Source organism: Siphateles boraxobius, unplaced genomic scaffold (assembly GCF_051911475.1).
Source record: "Siphateles boraxobius isolate OS27281-9 unplaced genomic scaffold, OSU_SipBor_1 41, whole genome shotgun sequence".
NCBI lineage: Eukaryota > Metazoa > Chordata > Actinopteri > Cypriniformes > Leuciscidae > Siphateles > Siphateles boraxobius.
In genome coordinates, this window is record NW_027509042.1 from 12,456,112 (window position 1) to 12,475,947 (window position 19,836).

General features: G+C 36.9%; 2 protein-coding genes across 4 annotated transcripts; both read right to left on the reverse strand.

Moving 5' to 3' along the window:
• Positions 1–287: 287 nt before the first annotated feature.
• ptger3 (prostaglandin E receptor 3 (subtype EP3)) lies at positions 288–6,767 on the reverse strand. The gene is made up of 2 exons (XM_077198451.1): positions 5,163–6,767; positions 288–4,028 (listed from the first exon to the last, which is right to left on the reverse strand). Exons 1-2 carry the CDS (start codon positions 6,015–6,017, stop codon positions 3,672–3,674), a joined length of 1,212 nt encoding a protein of 403 aa, XP_077054566.1. The 5' UTR covers positions 6,018–6,767; the 3' UTR covers positions 288–3,671.
• Positions 6,768–6,984: 217 nt separating this feature from the next.
• zranb2 (zinc finger, RAN-binding domain containing 2) lies at positions 6,985–12,845 on the reverse strand. 3 transcript variants are annotated; one of them, XM_077198454.1, is made up of 10 exons: positions 12,402–12,845; positions 11,782–11,834; positions 11,075–11,183; positions 10,092–10,174; positions 9,931–10,007; positions 9,670–9,816; positions 9,291–9,442; positions 8,718–8,783; positions 8,129–8,275; positions 6,985–7,929 (listed from the first exon to the last, which is right to left on the reverse strand). In XM_077198454.1, exons 1-10 carry the CDS (start codon positions 12,455–12,457, stop codon positions 7,875–7,877), a joined length of 945 nt encoding a protein of 314 aa, XP_077054569.1. In that variant the 5' UTR covers positions 12,458–12,845; the 3' UTR covers positions 6,985–7,874. The 3 variants fall into 3 exon arrangements, with proteins under 3 accessions (XP_077054569.1, XP_077054567.1, XP_077054568.1); XM_077198452.1 differs by lacking the exon at positions 6,985–7,929 and having other exon boundaries at positions 7,951–8,275; XM_077198453.1 differs by lacking the exon at positions 6,985–7,929 and having other exon boundaries at positions 7,951–8,275; positions 9,291–9,435; positions 9,669–9,816.
• Positions 12,846–19,836: the final 6,991 nt, after the last annotated feature.

Genomic DNA, 19,836 nt, shown 5'->3' on the forward strand with positions numbered 1-19,836 from the left:
ATGTATCAATAAAAATCGACACCTGGTTATATACTATGTATTATGAGAATACAACTATTTGAACAAGTTCCTGAACAAAATAGTCATCTGAAATAATTCCTCAGCAACAAAACTGATGGAAAATGTTGCAACCATGTCAAATGACTCCTATTGTGCAAAATGTGGATGGGGGTGCTTACTATTACAGAAGCACTTTGGTACATGCCAAACTCCCTTCCCAATTAAATTATGATAATGGCGTGGAACACAGTCCATCCCGGTGAATGGAAAACACAGGCAGCACAGAATCAAGTAATGATACACTTTAGAGGCACAATTACAAGGCAAGCACATCAGAGCAGTTAGCAGACATGTCAAACAGTTGCAAGAATATGCAAGCATCTCTTATCAAAACACAAGCAGCATCACGACCATCTGTTGATACAAGCTTAGCATGTACAGCTACGGGACTCCGGGTTTACAGCCAGAGCTGTCATTGTCTTACAACATAAATACATGTAAAACTCGTAATACATTCATGAAACCCTGTTGTTTTTAATGCAGACTTGCCACACTTCGTGGCATTCGTGATTTGGCATCTGGCATTAGGACATTCACAGGTGGGCTATGAGCCAAAATGATTTGCTGGTGGCTTCACATGCAAACAAACCTGGCAGCTCTTATTACCTGCACATATACAGTGAATTATGATTACAGATAAATCAATGGTTCATCTTCTGTTCTGTAGATCCACTTACGCCCCAAGAACTATTGACACTTAATCACACTTAAAAATGTGTCTTTGCATTAGATAATAAAATATTGACATAACTTTCTTTCTCATGTGGTATATTTACATGTGCATTTTTTCTTATGTTTACATACACTTTAAAAAAAATTGTATCACAACTTTTTTTCTTTTGTCAAATCAACTTAGGTAATAATGTGGTTCAGTTAACAATATTTTGAGTTTTAAAATAATATCTATTGCATTAACTACATTTTTTTATTTAAAAAACCCTCAAAATTTTAAGGTAACCAGGTAACTCACTTTTTTAAGCTAAACCAACAAAATGTTTTACAGTGTAGGACAAGCGGTTTGGAAAATAAATGAATGCCCCCCCCCCCCCATGCATTTACAAAGAAGAGGGACTCAAAAGCATCATGCCAAGCATCAAAGACATACATTAGCTGTCTTTGATGAACATTTTTTTTTTAATACTTTTAGTTTGCTTTTGATTTCTTAAACATTAAAAGCTCTCTAGAAAGAAAGAAAGATGGGTTTAGGTGGGTGATATAAATAAACCTTTCTATATGAAAGAAAATCTGATTAGATGCCTTTGGCAACATAAATACAATGTTCTGAACAGCTTTGATGTTGGATTTGATAAGAATCTATAGGAAACAGTTACATTCATACACAGAAAGCACTGAATGGTCACAAGCCAGACCTTGTTTATCAGCTCAATGCACAAGCGAGCTGATCGCAGACCTGCATTTGGACTTTTAGCTGTGAAATATTATGCAGTAATACTATTTTCCATTTCCCCATTCAGCAGCTACCCAAGTGCACAACGCCAAGTTAATCGCGTCTGACAGTGCAGCCGGAGCCACGTTCATTTCACTAATAATTAAGTCCCATGTCAGATTCATTAATTTTACTCTGTAATCACTGCCTGAGAGCATATGTCAAATGTTAAATCCATTTACAAAAAGTATTCAAGCTCCCATTGACAAATACTGACTCATGCAAATACCATACAATTTTTAGACCAATCAGAAATCGGGGGTTTCTCACAAGGTTATTATTTGGATTTGCCAAAATCTTTTTGGTGGAAACAGAATACTAGCAATTTCTTGCAATCTTCCATATGTATTTTCTGTTCATGCCACCTCTTCACATTGATGTATTTTATACAGGTCAGAGCTCTATGAAATCAACTACATTTCCTCTCCCCTTTTCCCAGATACTGCTTTGGCATCTTCCTTGCTCGTTTTCTTTTAATCTATATAATCTATATTTAATCAAACATTTTCATTGTCCTGGAGATTTAAGCTGGTTTCAAAGAATTTGAGGCACAAAGGCAGAGCTTTATAAAAACTGGGAGAATTTTACAGATCGTAATTATTCTTTGAATAAAAGATAACATTTGCCTTTTTACTTCTAATATTGTTTAATACATCACAAATGTATTTGCATGTGCCATGAAAATAACCTGCTGTTTAGCATATTTAATAATCCATGGGTCCTCTCTATAACAATAACCAACTGCACAGTGAAAATATATAATATGCTAAGATGATGTTCAGTCACACTCTGTATGATGCATGATTACAGATGTGAAACTGAAGGGCCTAATTAGAAGAACAGCTTCAATCATCCTTGTCAATAATAATGCATGTTCAATTAAAATTCCACAAACAAAATTTACTGCATACCATCTTATCAGCCAAGTGTAATATAAAACTGCTCATTAATAATCTTTCACAAAGTCAACCTATACCTCAAATGTTACAGAACGCACCACTTAAAGGATGCAAAATATGGAAAGAACAAAGCTTTAATGGCCTCTTTACAATGACTGGTATAAAAAGCAATTTCCATGAATGACTCAGCATCATGTTGAAATTGCTTTCCATTTGAATTTTAAAGGCTTTTGGTAATGATCACAATGGATGTTATCAAGAATATTGCGCATAAAAGATGCAGCACCTTGAGGCACTCTGTGCATCAAAAAAAGAGAGCCAGTTATTAAAATTAACACTGAAAAGAAGCTGTTCTAAGGCCAGAAGCATCTCAACACACTATTGAATTAGAGCCATTCACATTATAACTTCACTCAGGAATCCAACTGAAAAATTCAAGCATGGAATTCAATTAAACATATCTACGTTTTTGGCTATCAACCTCAAAAAGAGCTCTGCAGGCTTGGCATTGAGAATTGCACACAATAAAGAGAAATAAAAGTTTAGTGTGTTTGTAAGAGGCTTTAAAATGAGTGAAAATATGCAAAGAACGAGGTCATTGAGACCATTCAGCACTTTACTGCAAATTAAGCAGCTCTGAAATGTTACATAACATATAATAAATTAGCGTCAAGAAATATTCCTTCAAAAAATGTTCTTGCACTTGGCATGTGAATAAAAGTATAATGAACTGAATGTAGTTTCAAATAAACAGTCTCCATGGGAGCTGGCAAACATCAGTTTATGATTTTACTTTTAACAACTAATTTGCCAATATAGCTGTTGTATATGCAGGATCCCCAGATCTTTTGAACAATTTGTTTTCATTGTTTTTATTTAAAATATTTTTTTCTACTTAATAATTACAAGCTGAACATAAATGTTAATGCACCACTAAATAGATATGTTAAACCCCCCCCCCCCCTTTTTTTTTTACCTTGCATGACATTTTCATGTCAGTGGGAACCCTGCATATGCATTATTTTAAGGTCTTGCCATTTTGTTTCACTTCAAAGGTTGCTGAGTGACTCTAAACAAAATGAATGTGTTGACTGTGACAGTGACACAAAAAAGTGATGGGTTTGCGTGGTAGAATGCTGATGACATCAGCCTACATCAATGCACTAATCCACAGAAAGTTTCCACCTCATAATTTTTCTGATCATGGGCTATACCCTTTGTCATCTTATTCCTTGTTTTATTCCTATTCAGTTTTTGCACAACTGTCACTGTTCCTCTTGGCCCCCATTCAAGTTACTGTTCTCCATGTTCAGGGACTGTTTGTGAACATGATCATTCTGATAGGCCTTTTTATTTAGGGCATCTAGAGGACTCTGGGTTTCCTTCTGTGCGTCCAGTGAGCACTTGGATACTGCGCTGGCCACCTGGCAGAACTTCCTCAGGAGAATCTCTCTCAGGAGCAGGTAAACCCACGGATCTAGTATCTGATTGAGCGAGGCCAGACGTATGGCTGTGAGAAAGAAATTACAGTCCATCTGTAAGTCCTGGGGTGAGAGCGATACAGCAGCAGAACCGCACTGATGGGAGGATGTGTGGGTCGAGATCATCTTCAACATAAGGACCTGTAGAATGCGAGGAGACACACCAAAATGGGCATATTATATGAATTATTCAAAAAATGACTTTTTTTCATTCGAAATCAAGAAAAATTCTTTGTTCTTATAGACTTCCGGATGAATGCCGGTCATTCATAAAGTTTTACACCCCTGCATGTTTGTTCATTAAATATTTTTGCTCATTTTTTAATGTTTTAGGTACCAACAAAAGTTCAGTAGCCTACTCTTAGTTCCAGGAAATGCTGTTTTATGGATATTAGTCATTTTTTTAAAATAATAATCGCTCTCAGTTGATATTGGATTATGTATTGACTAAAATTTGATATTTAATTGTGCAGTAATCTGATTCCCCTAATTTTACATTTAAATTACCTTTGGCGTTAAATAACACTCACTTAAGTTAAAATTTAAAAACACTTATAATTTAATAGTGCTAAATGTAACAGTGCTAAATGTAATCTTTATTAGATCTCAAAATACTGTATATAATAACATTGTAATGTCTTGTTAAAATGGCTCATTAGTGTTGGGTGTAATTTAAAAAAAAATTATTTAGGCAAAATTGTATTGAATTTAAATAGGCCTATCTGCAATTTACTACTATTGGCCATAAAATATTCAACCCATTCTACAAAAAAATTAATTTGCATATTCTGTGTGGGCCTAGTTATGGAATTACATAACTGGGAAAAACTGACATTTTTGCAGAATGTCATCATAACAGCAACTCTTTTGGGATAGAAATCAAAGGTTAAACAGTAACTAATCTCAAATTAATGCTAAAACAAGTAGCCCTCCAACATTGTAAAAAATGTTTGCTGTCTTAAATTTGTAAGTACAATCAACTTGGATGTTTAAGTCATTTCTACTTAAATTACATTAAACTGACTTTAAAAATGTGTTGAATCTTGTATAAATATGTGTTGTCATAACTTATTGATCATATATTTATTTTTTTACAGTGAACATGTACAAGTAAATACCTATGGAGTTCACCCTAGAAATTCATATATTCTGTTTTATCCAATATCAATTGAGGCTTTTAGCAGGGTACATTAAAGTTTGAGTAGGAATGACACTGCAAGCTTTCATCTGATATCTACAGTAAGTGTGTCTGGCAAAGGCTGATATGATACATACCAGTAGAGGTGACCAGCAAGTCAACAGGACACACATAATGCCCATCAACTGAATAACAGTCTCTGTTGTTAACCTTTCCCATTGCTTTGACGACTGGGTCGAGCTTGGCTTCGTTTTGCAACGTGTAACCAATGCACGAATGGTCATAACATTACAAGACAAAGTAACCAGTAAAGAAAATATCCCCAATGGCGCAAAGGTCGTGGCAAAAAACGTATTTCCCGTTATGTCCTTGTCACCTGTACTTATGAAGCACCAAGAGCCTGGCCACTGCAAAGTGTACTGCCCAACCCCAGCAATGGGCAATAAGGCAAAGATCAAGACTAGACACCAAATGATGACCAGAACCTGCTTGGTCACGCTGGTCTTCATGTAATGTGAGTACCAGTGAGGAGCATTGATGGCCAAGGCCCTTTCAATGGCCATGGCACTGGCTAAAAAGAGAGGACACAAGCCAAAAGTGGTCATGCACACGCCGAAGAAGGCGCATAGAGTTCCCGATGGGTCCACGCGTTTCCATTTCAGATCTGCTCTGTACACAGAAATGACAATCGGACTTGTAAGCAGTTGGCCGAAAAAATCAGTTAACGCCAACGAGCCGATGCAAAGCAAAAATGATTTTTTCCTTTTATTTTCCTTTTTTCTGTATGCACTAGAAACTAGCAGCATCGCGAGAGAGTTTCCGACCATTCCAGTGATCATCATAACGATGGGGAAAAACACGGACACTGAGCCACAGCTGGCGCCGTTGCCCGTTCTGTCCTGCGAAGATTTGGAGACGTTCTTCTCCCACGTCATGGTTCCAGCAGTCAGGTTTTGTGGCAAGACATCTGAAGACTGACATTTGGATGTCATCCTTTTTCAGGGAGCGTGTTCATGGCCACAGCAGCCCTTTGAAATAGGTAGAGTCCTCAGTGAAGTCCGTCTCACTTTGTGCGCTCTGCTGTCCGAGCGCGCGCTATTAACACAGAGGCGGGACCCTTATGGAAATGTAAAATATGCTGAGAAAGATAACAGAAGTGCAAGTTCCATTTATATTTACATAATATATTTACTTCAACAATACTATTTTAATATATATATATAGCCTATATAAGCTACACGTGTTGCTCAGTTCCAAATGCGAATTTCAGTAAGATTTTTTTCCCCCTGCTGTTCGGTGTAGGATATCAGAAAAGAGTAAATTTGGCCTAAAACCAAAGCCGAGGGAACACATTCGCTTCTGTATTACCGAAGGATTTTTTTTAAAAAGACCAAATGTAGTTAAACAAGCGTTTGTAGCGAGAATATGAATTAGCCTACACAAACTTTCAGTGGGTGAACTTTTTTTGAAATTCCTCAAGATTTTAGATTTAACGATCACTCAATTTTTAAAAAATAAAATACAAATGACTTTGGTGATAGGCAAATCTCTAAACGGGGATCAAAATTCACTGTTCAATGTTTTATTCGATAATGATCCCCCGCACCACCAGCTCACATTTGGTTTTGAACGCAACAAGTGCCATCTAGCGCACGAGAAACGAGTCTCAGAAACTCGTCGTTATAATGCGCAAACCGCTGTGTAGGCGTATTTTGCTCGTTAACAATAATTCATACAGACTAATAAGAAAAAAATGTCTATAAAATAGACAAGGACATAAAGTGAAAAACTTAATGTATAATTTCACAAACATCACTAAAATGTCCCACAAGTAGCATCGTGGTAGCCTATGCCTCTAAGAGTTAAATAAGGGGGAGGCAGACATATTGGGGAGAGAAAAATTCATCACATCTCCCAATACAATAAACATGTAAAGACAAAAACAGTGCAAACAAGAGATTCAGATTAACAAGTGTTTATTCATGTTGATACACTGTCAAGTCATGTTAATGAACAGTAAAACATTTTCATATTTCATGACATAAGGAGGTGGTTGAATATTTCAGATTACATGTTCCAAATTTGATTTTACCACGGAAGAAAAAACATAACCAGTAATTTAGGATATAAGTAATTTGAGTTTGTGCACTTTAAAACGTTTCTTAATTCTAGAAGTGATGAATCTCAAAATTAAGACCAAAAAAAGGACAAACAAAATTAACATTTCATCTGTCTTACCAGAAGAAAATAAATCTCTACAAGTATAAAAAACATACTTACCTTTAATGCACACAATTAGACAAGGCAATGTTATGCCTGAGGAAAATCACTTTTTAACTTTCAGATGCTAGCATTGCTGACGTGATTAAATAATGTTTAAACCATCAATATTTCTTGTGAAGGGTTTAACATCACAAAAGATCTACAAAACCAGCATCTGATGAGTATATTTTTTTAAATCAACAATTTTTTTGTTAATAAACTGGTTATTTGGACTGCAGTAATGTCTGACAATGGATGGATAAAACTACTTCTGCCATATAAATTTACATAATTTGATGTCCAGGAGATATGTGCCATTTACAGTCACAGACTTGTTGCTCTGTAAACCCACTTACGCTATAGACTTAACACCTTGAGTTATGCTGTTGAAAGATTTGGCTAGATGTAAAAAAAAAAAAAAAAAGTTTTTTTTTGAGAAGAGGTTATGTGAACGTGCGCAAGTTTTTTTTTTTTCCATGGAAATCAATGTGAACTCAAACAGTTGGGTAGTTGCAACAGCACAAAAAACAAAACCGGAGTAGGAAAAAACAACATGCAGTTTTAGAAAGATTTGTTTCTTTTGTTAATCATTTCTGTTTTGAGCTTGAGCCAGAGTGGGACGATCCAGATGAGTCTCTGCGCCTAAAGAGAGACAGAAAGAAAGAGACAAGGAGAAGGACCATGACTGATTAAGTGATTTGGTTCTTGATATCAAAACAAAGAATAAAGTTTTGTACGGAGAAAAGCACATTTGTTTCAATCATGTACTTTATTAGCACTGAGCCCTGTGTATAATGCAGAAGGACGCCTGGTATCCAGGACACCATGTGTTACACCAAACCTTTCAGACGAGTGCGATCGTGAGCGTCTTTTTTTGCGGCCACCAGAGGAGGACCTGGAACGACTCCTCTTCTGGCCTCCCTCAGGCGATGATGAAGGGGAACGAGACCTTTTCTTTGAGGAGGCAGAGCCCTTTCCTGATCTGGAGCTGGATATTTCAAAGGGGATATATAAGCATTCACATGAGGTCAACAAATATCACAATACAGATTACTATAATAACACTACCACAAGGACTGAAAACATTCATCCACAGCCCTCTAAATACTACAGTAAATACTACAACTTCTGAAAAAGACCAAAGCTGCAGGTCTGACCAGCTGAACTTTTCAAAAGAACAAAGCAGAACCCATCAAGTTTCAGAAAAACTTGAAGCTCTAGTTGTCAGGTGTCACAGTGTTATTAGATAAACTGACCAAAAAGTCAAAAAATCCTGTGCAAAAATTCCCAAAGAAATAAAGCTATATTTCACAGCTCCCTCATCTTCTTAACAGAGATCAAAAGGCGACTTTTTTTTAAGCTCACTACAGCCATTGGCTGTTCACACACACACACTCTCTCTCCTGGAGAGTGCATGTGACCTCATTCACCTGGATTTGGACCTGGAGCGAGAGCGAGATCGAGATCGGGAACTGGATGAGCTCCTGGACCGGGATCTGCAAAACACGGGCATCAACAAAAACACACCACAAATTTCCAAAATTTTCTGAAAGTTAAAGACATTCTGATGAAAACCCAAGAACAGTCACTATCAAATGACAAGTGTTTAAAAAAGGAAAGATCAGCTTTGACATTTTTCAGACAAAATATCTACTCAATCATCATTGAGGTTTGCACAAAAGGTCTTTTTGTGCATAAAGACATTGTTTAATCTTTAAACCCTTTTCAAGTAGTGTTAATGGCATGAATTACTTAAAAATGGCAGAGCATTGATTCTACATGATTGTTTTCGTCAAATAGCATCAAGTTTTATACTATCATGTTAGAATCAAAAATGCAGTTGAAAAAGACAAAATATATTTTTTTACAAATACTAAAAGGCAGCAAAAAGGGAAAGAAAAAGAAATTAAACATTAAAACAGATTAATACGATAAGATTTGAATAAAGATTTGAGCTGATACTGACATTTGTCTGGAGTTACCCTTGACCTGTACCCTTTTACCTGGACCTAGACCGGGAACTTGAACTGGACGAGCGAGAAGATGAGCGCGAGGAGCCCGAGGGACTCCCTTTCTTCTCATCACTAGCATCCAAATCGTACTTGGACAAATCTGCATCATCTTCTTCATCATCATCATCATCATCATCATCATCCTAATAGGGTAAAAATTAAAAGCACATCAAAAACCTATGACAGTAAGTTCATATATATGCTTAAGATCCAAGGATTTGTTTACACTGCACCCTATTACAATTTGTGTTATTCAAATCCTATCTGTATGACTGCAGTACTTTTACAAGTTAATTAATTGAATAAAATTTGTTTCAAAACGCAAAGTGCAAGACCACTAACACACAACTACTGAAAAAAAATCGCTTACATCAAGTTTGTATTTTGAAAGATCTCCCTCATCTTCGTCTTCCTCATCATCGTCACCATCATCTTTTTTATCTTCTTTTTTTGGTTCCTCTTTCTTTTCAGTGTCCTTCTTAGTTTTCCCACGATACTTCTTTTTTATGCGCCCAAACTGTCCAGAAGACCGCCAAAATAATTAAATGACGAAAAATTACATAAATCTGTTCTTAATTAATAACAAGAACTACTCATCTCTGTAAACTGAAAAACCAAAATCCCTACTGACCTCATCGTACTCGCCATCAGACTCCTCTCGTTCATTGTAGACTAAATTCTCTCTCTCGTTGAACCCTCCACCGTATCCTGTTAAGAGACATGCATCAAGCATATGGCATTAACCACAAAATTGTGTCAATATGCAAAAAAGTTTGAACAGACAAAGCATACCTGTCCTTTCCTCCAGTTTGGCATATTTAGGAGTGTTACACATGTTGCACTCTGATCTTCTGGCCCAGTTTACATTGCCACACCTAAATTTAAACGAACAAGAACAAGTTCAGAAATGAATAACTGGTGAAATAGCAATTCACAAATAGCTTATTGTTAAATATGGGTCGGATTTGGTTATATAAACCAGCGATTTCTGGTCCTGGAGGGCCACTGTCCTGCAGAGTTTAGCTCCATGCCAAATCATACACATCTGCCAGTGATTTTTAAGTAATACTGAAGACTTTGGCCCTGTTTACACCTGGTATTAAGATGCGTTTTGGTGTAAATGGCAATGGCAAATGGTGTAAAGTTAATCACTCAACTTTCAGATTATGCTTTATGTAACAATATTTTTTGTTGTGATGCCATGAATAATTAAGTGACAAAAAATGAATATTTTGATTTTAAACTCAGATGCAGTTATTTGGGTGTATTGTCCAGAATATAATTATTTTGTTTAGGCTATTTCCATGTTTCCAAATTGAATGATTGACACTCGACTCGGAAGTACGAGTTCCCAAGGTGCACTTGAAGACAGCATTTGGTTTGAATTTTACTGGAGTGTTTGATTTAGTTTGATTGAGGCCAAGTCCGCAGAACAACGGCTTTTCAGGAACAGAACCGCCCATCTACACCTTCAATACAAAAAAACAAAAAAAAACCTGGATAAATCCGGAGCAGCATTACACAAAACGTTTTTTTGAGGGATACAAAAGTGACATGTTCACAAATGTTTTACTAAATTTTCAAGTGAACTGACCCCATCCATGACAAGATATCATTACACTGTGTACATTTATTCTGCTTCATTAAGCAGATTAAACAATGTGTGGTTCAAATGAGAAGTAAAATATGAAGGAGTTGGAAGTAATGGTTTACTTTACTATCACATCTTATATACAGATTGGAAGTATAATTAAGACATTTATAGCAATACCCACGTTTTGCACTGCCAGTCGTTTGCACTGAAGAGACCTCTGCTCTTCTCAGCGAGGGTCTTTCCAATCTCTGTCCCCCCTGCTTTCATCATCTTTGCTTCAGTTGTCTTTTCTGTATACAGAACATTGACAAATTAGTTTAGACTAATCATATTAAAGGGATAGTTCACTCAAAAGTGAAAATTCTGTTACTCACTAATGTCAAATCAAGTCTTTCATTCATTTTTGATTCAATGTTTATATGGTTTATTTAAACTCTTAAAGGAACGGTTCATTGGTTCACAAAAACAAATTGTGATCATTTACTCACCCTCATGTTGTTTCAAACCTGTATGAATTTCTTCCTTCTGCTGAACACAGAAGTTTCAGATTTAAAAAAAAAAATCCATTCCTTTAAGACTCTTTGGATTCCTTTATGAATTTGTTGAACAGTCAGAGTTTAGGCTGACTAGACTTTAAACGTAGGAACAAAAATCTCTCAGATTTCAATAAAAATAAGTTAATTTGGGTTTTGAAGATGAACAGAAGTCTTATGGATGTGGAACAACAACATGAGGGTGAGTTGAACAACATGAGGGTGACAACTACCCCTTTAAGAAAGAACTTTAAGCATTAAAACATAATGTATTGATACTCCCTATGTGACGCATCTAAGTTAAATACAAAACGTAATGACTATAACGTTACACACGGTAGTATAACTCACTTACCCCTGCCACATCTGTTACAGCTCGTTCTTCTAGCAAAGTTGACATTTCCACACCTTAGATGTTACGAAGATAAAACTGGTTACGTCTCAAGAAGACATTATAAACACCAATCAACATTCATACACACAATGAACAGGCTAAGTTACCTCACTGACAATTTCAAGCAATAGTGAGACGCTCCAGTGGTGCACACATATAAATAGATGTATTTATTTAATTTAAAAGTTAATTGGCCCAATGGCACTGCATTTCCTAGTGAAAACGATATAATGGCAGTTAGTAAGCAGACTTGCGAACACATCTGACTAGCTAATTGTCAATGTTTACCAAATAATTTTGAGTGTGCAACTCTAAAAAGCATTTGATTACCAGTGTTTTAGAGGAAAGAAATTAGTTTACCATTTAAATGTGACAAATTACGCTTTTAATGGCGTTTACAGGCCCATTCACACACTACAAACGCGCGCTAGCTGCTAAAGCTAACAGAAGCTATGCTAACAGTAGCATGTGGGCTTCTCTCGTCCAACATTGATTTCGCACAAGTTTTGGCTTTAAAGAACTGCAAACATAGTCATCATTAAGCTTTTTAATAAACCACTAACGTATGCATCAAGCCTTACTTTTTGTCGGGGCAGATCCAGTCCCCGTCGCTAACGCGAAAACTCTTCCCGGACATGTTCGTCCCCTCAGTTGCCCCCGCCACAATGCTCCAAAGAAATGAACACCTTATACGTATCAATATGTGTTTAATACACCAACACTACCGAGTTTCAACATTAAACGTACGACAAAACAACACCTTTCAGAGTGTGAATGAGGGTATAATATGCGAGAATTCGTTTGCTACACCGAAAGACACACATGAGTTGCGTCTCAAATCTAATTGGCTGCTTCCCTTCGCCAATTTTGGACACGACCACAGGCTGTAAAAAAATAGGACACGACGGGCGGATTCCAGACACCAGAGGATGCTGCCTTCGTAGTCGACTTCCTAGGTTTTGAACCACAGCCAACTTCACATGTAGCATCACAACCTTACGCATTACATACGTGCTATGAAGTCTAATTCGATCTATTTCTAAAAGAAATGCATTTGTCTAAACTAGCCAACGCGAGATATCAAACAGACGATAGGCCTACTCCTGATTGCCTACACATTCTTTTTAATTCCCTGCATGAATCATTTTCATGATTCTTGATTTCATTGTAGCCATTTCTTTTTGTAGAGAGTTTTATAAATAATAATATAAGTAGAATAATTTTTTTTTATAAAAAACAGGAAAAAATATTTTGCTCAAATGCAAATTTAAGAATGGTAGCCTATTATTCTGTAGACTAAACAGAAGTTTTGTTTTTTAAGTTAAGATACAGGATTATTTTTGATAAATCAGGGATTGCCCATTTTACCTGAAAATAAATTTGTCTGGAGTGCATGATCTCAACATTTTTTAATAGTTATACTTTGCAAATAACGCATTATATAAACTGTATTCAAATTAAAATATTATAGCTGGACCTTAAAGTTAACAAAAGTAATAATGAAAAAAAAACAGGCCATCTAAATTACACGTTTAACAAAAATCGGCCCACTTTACCTGCATTCACCAGATACAACAAATGCAAAAAAAATTTTTTTTTCCAATCCACAAATTTCAAAGATATATATTCATAAAATATTCAGGTTATATCTTATATCTATTTGTTTTAACTTCCGCACTTGTGCTTTAAATGTGTCCACTAGATGGCAGATTGTGTTCACCACACAACAGCATGCTAGGCTTCGTTTGGCAGTAATGTCTATGCTCATTACATGCTTGTTCCCAAGCTAACATTTACACATGCATCACAGAAAAGAGTAAAAATCACAGACCTACATGCCATTTCCATATGTGAGGAACATGCAGATCCACAGACATATGGTGACATATCTCTGAATCTTTCCTTTCAAATGCTATCCTTATGCAATGCCTCACACGTTGTGCCAACATTTTGCAGACCTTGGTTCGGTTCGGCATGAAGGCACACACGTTGCTGGGCCAGATGGAGCTGAGACATTCCTCCCACTGCGAGTTCTCAGTCCTGCAGGGACTTAGATAGGACCCATCCTTGCTGGTGCTCACCAAGCTAAGCCTGTCCTCCATTCTCTGCCAAAATCACACTGTTTCAGAGGTCTCTTGCACAGCTGGTGCATTGCTTATGAGTCAGGGTGCCCACATTGTTTTCAAAGTAGATGTGTTTAAAAATACCTGATGCCCACATTTTGCCGTGACCATTTACATAAACACATTTTTGGATGGTTAGTCTTTTGATGAATGTTATATACATGTTAAATATTGAAGAGTGATGTAAATGACAAAGACTTAATGACAGATTTTGTTTTGCATTTATGCTTTTTAGCTCGCACCTTTGTTTAAAATTGACTTCGTTAAAACAGCGTCAGCCGAGAAAGGGTATGTAAATATATTAAGATTAGCCTTCCCTTCTACCATGTTTGTGTATGTGTGCATAAAAATACAAATACACATTTCAGCAGGAGCCCATTGAAATGAAAACAAGAACTTTATGAATAATACATTTCTTTATTAGTAGAATCATGAGAAAGAACACTCTTTTGTGAGTGGATTTATTTATATATTTATTTTTACTATTCAAAATAGTCCTGCAACACTTTTCAGCATCCTCATGCCTCCTCTCACCTCGCACTTATAAGCAATCATTGATACAACAACAGCAATAATTGATCATGGGTGCAAATGAGTTTTTGGGCTTGCAAATGTCACCGTCCAGTGCTTGGCCATCCTTTGGATGTTCCACTCAGGTGCTTTTTTGACAGTGAAGGGCAACCAACAGAGGTATGAATCCCTATATGAAGCCACCTGGGATTTCAGGGTCTGACAGATGGTGGAAGCTTTTCCTGATAGGAAGAGAGTTGTTACTTTGACACTTTGGTTTAACATTATTATAATGAGCTAATAACAGAAGCGAGTATTCCCCCATGCACTAATACAATGATTACCTTCCTTGTGCAAGGAAGTTGTTCTTGCATCCGCTCTTGTCGAATTAAAAGTGAGACAGGCGAGAACAGCGACAGAGAGCTTTTGGTTTACATGAGCGGATGGTGAGGTGTTGTCAACTTGCTGTGCTCTTATGTAAGAGGTGAGGAGTAGCTCAGGAAAGCTGGCTGCCAGCTGTGCTGGTATTTGGATGAGAGCTCCTGCCTTGTCACCTCATTGTAATCTCTCTAATGCATATTCATTGTCAATGCATGGGAGCACTTCTCATTCAGAAGGTCATCCGCAGTGGGGCTGCATTGCAATGGATTTTTGTACGTTGAATAAGTCGGGGGGAGGACAGCGACACTAGATAAATATTCTCATCTAGATGAGTGCTATCATGTCTTCATTTCTCTTCTCAGAGGTGACCTCATGCTCCAAAGCTGAACGGATAATAATGTTATATCCAGTGTAACGTAAAGTAGCATCGCATAACATAAGGAATCCTGCTTTGAAGTTATGCTTGTGAGGTGAGAAAATGGCCTGTCCCATGTCATAACAGTAAATCATTCAGGGAGGGTGAAAAAAAAGGTGAGATACCATTCATTAAGATATCATGTTCAAAAACAGGGTCTGATGAGGAAACAGAAAGAGTTCACCTAAAAATGCAACTTTTGTGATTATTTATTTATGTCATATTTTTTATTTACTTACAATTAACAGGGACTTGAGTTCTCTTCAATCTTCAGAAAGGATGCAGTGCTATTAAATGTATGTGAATCTTTATTCAATCAAGTCAACCCCTCTTCTCCTTCACTGTTATATTGAAATATTGAATTTAACATTTCAATCGGATCAGTCTGAATCATGAATTAATCATTCAGTCCAGTCTTGTGAAAACTGATTCAATTAAAAGAATTGGACTAAAAAAACAACAACATTTTGGTGTGTAAATCACTATCGTATGGCCTCAGAACACTTGTGGGCAAGTGGTGTACTATTTTTATGATGTTTTTTGGGGTCATTTTGGAGCTTGACAGCCCTAGTCCTTATTTACTTTTATTATAATGAAATGAAAGGGTTTTGATGAACATATGTATCGCTAAACTTGATTTTCTGTTATATTAAAAGTCAATCACATCACATCTTTATGAAACTACAACCCCTTTTCATTAAAATATATTTTGGATCGTGTGTCGGTTTTTTTCATGACACCTCCCCTGTAAAATCTATCCCCACTTGATGGCTAGAAAAATATAATGTGAAAAGAATGCTCCCACCTGTATAAAGCTATTGTTCTACAATCAGATCTAGTGTTGCACAGATAAAGCATTTTACAGATTGAAAGGCAATCTTCTATGACAACATGTGCCCTCGTGCCGGCGAGACTGAGCAAAATGCAATATCCAAACCCCTCGTTCCCAAACAAGGCCAATGGATCGACTGCAGTCATAATTCAAATGTTTCTGTCAGAGCTGTCACACAAGTTCTTGTGTAATTGGAATGATTCACTTTCGGGAACCACTTCAAAAAGAAGCGAAAATCGATACGGTGGAATATGAAGCATCCTCACTCAGACAATAGGGGGAAACACACTGACTCATCGCAACCTCCTTCTCTCCTTCAGTCTTCATCCATCGCTCTCTTCTCTTTCTCCGTCTAGAGCAACATATGTTTGTCAAATCCTCAGGTCTGTTTTAATGAGTGTTCAGTTAAATGATTCACTGATAAGGAATATTACACCAACAGTCAGAGGCTAGTGTCATTCAGCAACAGTATAGTCGTCTCAAATTAATTTACTGTAATTTTGCATGAGGAACATGGCAACATTATATGTATTTCCTGAACCCTTCAAGTACAAACCCACAGTCCATTATGGCATGAAAGGTTCAGCGAGCACATTAACCTGAATTACTTTGTGTACCGCACATTATATATTGAACAGTCAGTTCAGTGCATGCGCCCTCATCAATTATGTAAACCATACATAAAATCATTGTCTCGCTTCAATCAAATAGGACAAACAATTTGATTGTTTTCCTAATTTAAAATGGATATTTTTAGGGTGAAGTAGCATCGTCTGAAGGCTCCCATTTAGCCATTTTTCCCAGATTGGTTCGTCATCTGGATCTGACAGGGCTGATTCAGTCAGTGATAAACGTGATAGGTGGGAATTTGTCCCATTATACTGACAACACTTGATAAATGCCTTGTAAACAACAAGTCACAGCTGTTAATGTATCATAATAATCCTAGATTAGGAAGAGCTGGCCAGCCCAATCAATGCAATTAAACCCTGACTGAGCCAGCTCATCCACATGGTGCTTGCAATGGCACGCAAATAATCGCAATTGCACGTTATTTGCACATCATCTTAATTTGGAGCAACAGGTTAACACCAAACACCGTTTTAAGAGTGCCAAAATCTAACTCAGCCCTGAGACGTGCCGTAGTAACGTGCTGAGTTTCTGTCATAGCTGTCCTTTAAAACCGAATTACAGTTGACATTTCAGGGTGTCTGACCGTCAGGTCGCTGAGGTAACTCTTAGCTTCATTGCCACTCTGCATAGTCATGCCCCATTGAAAAGCATCTAGAGTGTCTCCTTCAATTCACATCCAAATCTTATTTTTAGCTCTCAGGACATTTAACTGATGTTTTCTGGAGGAATATCTCAACTCCCCTGCAGTCTGGCCCTGCCATTATCAGAGTGATGGTCAATTGAGATGATCAATTTGCATAATGAGGCGTTAAATTGGAGACAGTTAAGCCACCTTCCCCCGTATCCAGCAGCTTTTACCCTGCGGATGGGGCATGGAGGCAGACAACGGTCTGGTTATCCAGCACTGGCGTCAGTCTGCCAGTCTCCTCCTTGTATGCTATCGCTACTGAAGACCAAATGACCACTTGAACATATTAACGTAATGGATGAATCTGGCAGCAAATTGATTCCTCTGTGTTGGTAGAATAAATCCTTCTATCCTGCTTTGAATGCAACACACACATAGAGTTAATACATTCAACAACCAAGATGCTTATCGGTATCATACTTGGATAGTGTGGGGTAATTGCTTTGAAGAAATCACAGAATTAAAACACTTTTTAAACTTTTGATAAATATCTTCATATATCTAATTAATATTCCCTGAGAGCGATACCCAATTGCTTCTTAGTGATAACATCATCAATTTTGTAGACTGTTAAACAGTGAAAACATTACCCTAGCCCTACTAAGCAGGATAAAGCACTGCTGGTGCAGTTGAGCATGTTGACCCCTGAAGACGTGGCGGCGGAGGATATATAACAGCGCATCAGTGACAGTGTGATTGATGCTGGAAGATTTTGAGGGACAGCTGGCTCATGATAAAGCCATCAGTGTTCTGTTCCTTGTCATCTTATACAGCTGTTGTTAAGAGATCTTCTGCCCTCTACACATACTCTGTAGCTCCTGGACGTGAAGGACACATGACACATACACAATGCCTTCTGTGTGGTTAACAGCATCAATGCCATTACTGTATGTATGCACTGACAATGCATTAAACCAGTGCAGATACACCCTGCTAGAAAGTCTATAGGCCATGAATTCCCATGCTGAACCACACTGGACTCGTCGGTGGATCAACACAGGCAAGAGCAAATCTTGAATTGTTAAACTGGTTGAATGGTGAATCAAGTTGAGTCAGCAGAATGATTATTACATTATTATTACATTTTAACTGGTTTTGAGAGAGAGAGAGAGAGAGAGAGAGAGAGAGAGAGAGGCAATATTGTAGTGATGCCCAAATTGTCAACACATTGTTCTTTTGAGACTGATCTATTCAATTAATCATTTGAACCAGTAGGTGAGTGGTTGTCGACTCATCTCAATTGCTTAAAGAATCCCTGAATGGATTTTTTTTAACAAGTTCATTGAAATAACATGTTCTGAAGAACAGATTCTTAGGAATGAATGAGACTTTCCATCACTACGAGGTTGTATGGAAAGCCAGAGATACTATATGGACATGTTTGGATGCAAATTTAAATCATTATCCGGATTTCACACCCGTTATTGAACAAAATTATCGAACAATAAAAAATGTTGAATCAAGCATCACCAATATTCAGCATCATACAGTTCATCCATCTTCAGGAAATGCATAATTCTGTACTAATTAATAATCAACTAATACAATAATGGTAATTATGTGACTCTTGTGAATCATATATGACAGAATCTTTAGATAATGCATGATAACTATTCAACACTTGATATCCCAGCATGCACCTTGCACGACCCGTGGGTGCCTCCTTGCTTGTCAGTGCATGAATATACAGACATGTTTGTCCCGACATGTGCAGTGTAGAGTGTAGATAGCTGTGTTTACACGGACGTCTGAAACATAAGTTACAATGATCAAAGCAACCAGATGAGTTGGGGGAAAGCAATCTTCAAATGGCAGGTTGTTATGTAAAGGTCATTTTTCCTGTGATTTGCAGCTCTAGGTAAAGAGGGATGACACGTACATGGTTAAATGGATGTAAATAACATGTCATGACCCATCCAGAATCATGTCTTTATTCATCTTGTACACTTTTTGAAAACCACACTTAACATAAAAGCTGCCATGGATGTTTGTACAATGTATCAGTATCATCAGCAGAAAAGTACAATGTATTATTCTAATGCAGTTGGGTGCAAAAATGGAAGAAATAGATACAGGAAGGAGATTCAGAATATGATTAAATGATGCTTAAAAATGCATTTAGTTTGAAAAAAAAAAGATTATATTTTGAAACAGTTTGATATTTTCAGCAACATCCAAATAACTTCAAAACTTCAAGATGTTATAGTATGCAAATAAAAAGGCTGTTGTATGGTATCTAAAATATTTATGTATTAATATACAGTATTATTCATTTATCCTCAGTAACATCTTCTACAGTAAAGTTCTTATTAGGAACCCTTTTAAAAGATTGAAAGACATTTCAAAGACATTCTTTTCATAAGAAGCAATTCTTGTCATTAGTAGAGTAAGTTCAGAAAGCAGAAATCACATGCTTTTTGTCTCATTTAAAAAT

Bases quoted from the DNA above. Each gene is read 5' to 3' on its own strand.
- zranb2 (XM_077198452.1), bottom strand. From the start codon at position 12,457: ATGTCCGGGAAGAGTTTTCGCGTTAGCGACGGGGACTGGATCTGCCCC. The intron at 10,175-11,074 runs GTGGGTATTGCT...GTTTAAATTTAG, and splicing joins AACGACTGGCAGTGCAAAAC to GTGTGGCAATGTAAACTGGG. The intron at 9,443-9,669 runs GTAAGCGATTTT...TTACCCTATTAG, and splicing joins TTTCAAAATACAAACTTGAT to GATGATGATGATGATGATGA.
- ptger3 (XM_077198451.1), bottom strand. From the start codon at position 6,017: ATGACATCCAAATGTCAGTCTTCAGATGTCTTGCCACAAAACCTGACT. The intron at 4,029-5,162 runs GTATGTATCATA...CGCATTCTACAG, and splicing joins CTTGCTGGTCACCTCTACTG to GTCCTTATGTTGAAGATGAT.